The following is a 3411-nucleotide window of genomic DNA, read 5'->3' as shown; positions in this document are numbered from 1 at the left end:
TTAATTCAAAATTATTAAACCACTGTTTTACTGGAATTTTTTCTCCATCAAAATCAGCCAAAATCTTTGAAAAATTGTCCACTGTTATGTTTGGTATGTTTTTATCTTCTTTTTCTTTTTTCATTTTTTCCGTCAACAATTTAACTAAATCATTTAAACTTTGATTTGGATCGACAGCCATTTTTGTTTCTTCACAATTTGGATTAAGTTTTTTGACACTTGTAATTAGATTTCCAATATTAAAATGAGATGTTAGTTTAGTTCTGTTGGTTTCGATGTTTTTATTGTTTTTATTTTCAGCTTCTTTATTTGTAACTTGTTTGTTTTCTGTCTCTTTATTTTCAACTTCTTTAATTTTATTCTCAGCTTCTCTTTATTTTCAACTTCTTTAATTTTATTCTCAGCTTTGTTCTTAAATTCTGTTTTCTTATCTTCAATTTCTTTACATTTATTCACAACTTCTTTATTTTCGACTTGATTGTTTTTAATTTCTACTTCTTTGTTTCTTTTTTCAACTTCTTTAATTTCAACTTCTTTGTTTCTATTTTCAACTTCTTTACTTTTATTGCAATCTTCTTTTCTGCTTACAGTTTCTTTACTTTGTTTTACACTGCAGAAATTTTCAACTTCTTTTTCAACTTTTGTTCCGTTATCACTTCTTAGATTTAAACTTTTCTCCTTCTTTCTATAAACATCAATACTGATCTCTTTTCCTATTGCACAACTCTCACTGATTTTTTGTTCTTTATTGTTTAATACTTCTATTTGTGCTTCAGTTTCATTTTTTTCGCTTTTTGTTGGTGTTTTTATGTTTTTATTTGCTGCTTGCGCTCTTGTATAGTATGTTGCTTTTAGTTTTGTCGAACCGTTACTTTTTTCCATTTGTTTAAGAATAAATCTACCGATTTTTTTTTTTTTTTTTTTTAAATATTGTATATTCAATTATGTTTATTTCTTAGGCGCCGGTTGAGCCCCCAAATGTAAATTATTTTGAGTTTTTGGATTTAAAATAAAAGAATTGCTTTTAAGAGTTTAGTTATATTATATTTTATTTATTATTTATTTATAGAAAATTATTAAATATTTAAGTAGAAAGTGCAATATAGAATAATTGAGAATCAGTTTGACTTTTTATAAAGATTAGTCACAAATTTAAGTTTTGATTGAACATTTTAAAGATACTGGACAAGAACATTAACAACTTTACAATTAACAATTAAAAGACAACTTTAAAGAACTTGAACGCACTGACATACTTTAACTGACTGACTTTTTATTTAAGAATTGCCTTTTACTCAACCTGCTTTTATTATTCTTATTCTTATCCACTTTATACTTGTATTCACCACAGGGTAAGAGAATGACAATAGATCAATGTTAACCCTTTACAATCGGCCATCCTGAAAATCATCTGTCCCAGATGAAAGCTCATCTTCGGCATCAGATGATTTCCATCCTTTCATGTTGTCTGCACTTGTAGAAGTGTAACGTGGACCATCGGAATCGGCGACCTTCTCGACATCATATCGATCATTGCGTTTTACTTTCATTACTTTATAAGGACCCAAATACTCGCTCGCTAATTTTCTACCAGCTACAAACTGTGTCCTCTTAATAGCCACTAAATCGCCCACAGAATATACTGACGACTGCTTACGTTGTTTATCATAACTATTTTTGTATTTCTCTTTATTTTTTTATTTTTTTTTATAATTTATTGCATAATGTATTTTTAGAAAATGGCCAATTAGATAAATCGGTAGAATTATTTTCCCAGGTTTAAAAACGCGGTAATTTGAGGTTCCGATATGGTTGTGAATAACTTTGACAGTTTTCATGCTATGACAGTCATTTATGCATCATTTTAAAGCATAACAGTTGCACTTTGTTTTGTATAATTTGTGGCATAATGAATTTTTACAAAAATTGGATAGATCGGTATATTTATTCGTACAGGTTTAAAAATGCGGTAATTTAAGGCTCCGATATGGTTGCAAATAATTTTATAGTTTTCATGTTATAACAGTCGTTTATACATCTTTTTATTGCATTATAGTTGCCATTTGTTTTGGTATATAATTTATTGCATAATGTATTTTTAGAAAATGGCCAATTGGATAGATCGATAGAATTATTTTCCCAGGTTTAATAACGCGGTAATTTGAGGTTCCGATATGGTTGCAAATAACATTGACAGTTTTCATGCTATGACAGTCATTTATGCATCATTTTAAAGCATAACAGTTGCACTTTGTTTTGGTGTATAATTTGTGGCATAATGAATTTTTACAAAAATTGGATAGATCGGTATATTTATTCCTACAGGTTTAAAAATGCGGTAATTTAAGGCTCCGATATGGTTGCAAATAATTTTATAGTTTTCATGTTATAACAGTCGTTTATACATCTTTTTATTGCATTATAGTTGCCATTTGTTTTGGTATATAATTTATTGCATAATGTATTTTTAGAAAATGGCCAATTGGATAGATCGATAGAATTATTTTCCCAGGTTTAAAAAGGCGGTAATTTGAGGTTCCGATATGGTTGTGAATAACTTTGACAGTTTTCATGCTATGACAGTCATTTATGCATCATTTTAAAGCATTATGATTGTACTTTAATTTGGTATATCATTTGTAGCATAATGTGTTCGTCTAAAAAATGGTCAATTTGATGGATCGGTAGAATTATTGTTCTATGTTTAAAAACGCGGTAATTTGAGCTTCCGATATGGTTGCAATTAACTTTGGCAGCTTTCGTGCTATGACAGTCGTTTATGCACCATTTTAAAGCATTAAAATTGCCATTTGTTTTGGTATATAATTTATTGCATAATGTATTTTTAGAAAATGGCCAATTGGATAGATCGGTAGAATTATTCTCCCAGGTTTAAAAAGGCTGTAATTTGAGGTTCCGTTATGGTTGCAAATAACTTTGACAGTTTTCATGCCAGGACAATCATTACATTTGCACTTTGTTTTGGTGTATAATTTGTGGCATAATGTATTTTTAGAAAATGGCCAATTGGATAGATCGATAGAATTATTTTCCCAGGTTTAATAACGCGGTAATTTGAGGTTCCGATATGGTTGCAAATAACATTGACAGTTTTCATGCTATGACAGTCATTTATGCATCATTTTAAAGCATAACAGTTGCACTTTGTTTTGGTGTATAATTTGTGGCATAATGAATTTTTACAAAAATTGGATAGATCGGTATATTTATTGGTACAGGTTTAGAAATGCGGTAATTTAAGGCTCCGATATGGTTGCAAATATCTTTTATAGTTTTCATGTTATAGCAGTCGTTTATATATCTTTTTATTGCATTATAGTTGCCATTTGTTTTGGTATATAATATATTGCATAATGTATTTTTAGAAAATGGCCAATTGGATAGATCGGT

At 29.0% G+C, this 3411-nt stretch overlaps 1 protein-coding gene across 1 annotated transcript; it reads right to left on the bottom strand.

Annotated features, from left to right (window-relative positions):
- Positions 1 to 252: 252 nt before the first annotated feature.
- LOC119609873 lies at positions 253 to 882 on the bottom strand. The gene has a single exon (XM_037964866.1). It carries the CDS (start codon positions 880 to 882, stop codon positions 253 to 255), a length of 630 nt encoding a protein of 209 aa, XP_037820794.1.
- Positions 883 to 3411: the final 2529 nt, after the last annotated feature.

Source organism: Lucilia sericata, unplaced genomic scaffold (assembly GCF_015586225.1).
Source record: "Lucilia sericata isolate MDLA Ls3-8-SP2 unplaced genomic scaffold, ASM1558622v1 Contig001077F_arrow, whole genome shotgun sequence".
In the NCBI taxonomy this organism is placed as follows: Eukaryota; Metazoa; Arthropoda; class Insecta; order Diptera; family Calliphoridae; genus Lucilia; species Lucilia sericata.
The sequence above is the reverse complement of the archived record's forward strand: the minus strand, read 5'-3'. Positions and strand labels throughout refer to the sequence as shown.

Excerpts from the sequence above, each read along its gene's own strand:
- LOC119609873 (XM_037964866.1), bottom strand. The coding sequence starts at position 882 with ATGGAAAAAAGTAACGGTTCGACAAAACTAAAAGCAACATACTATACA.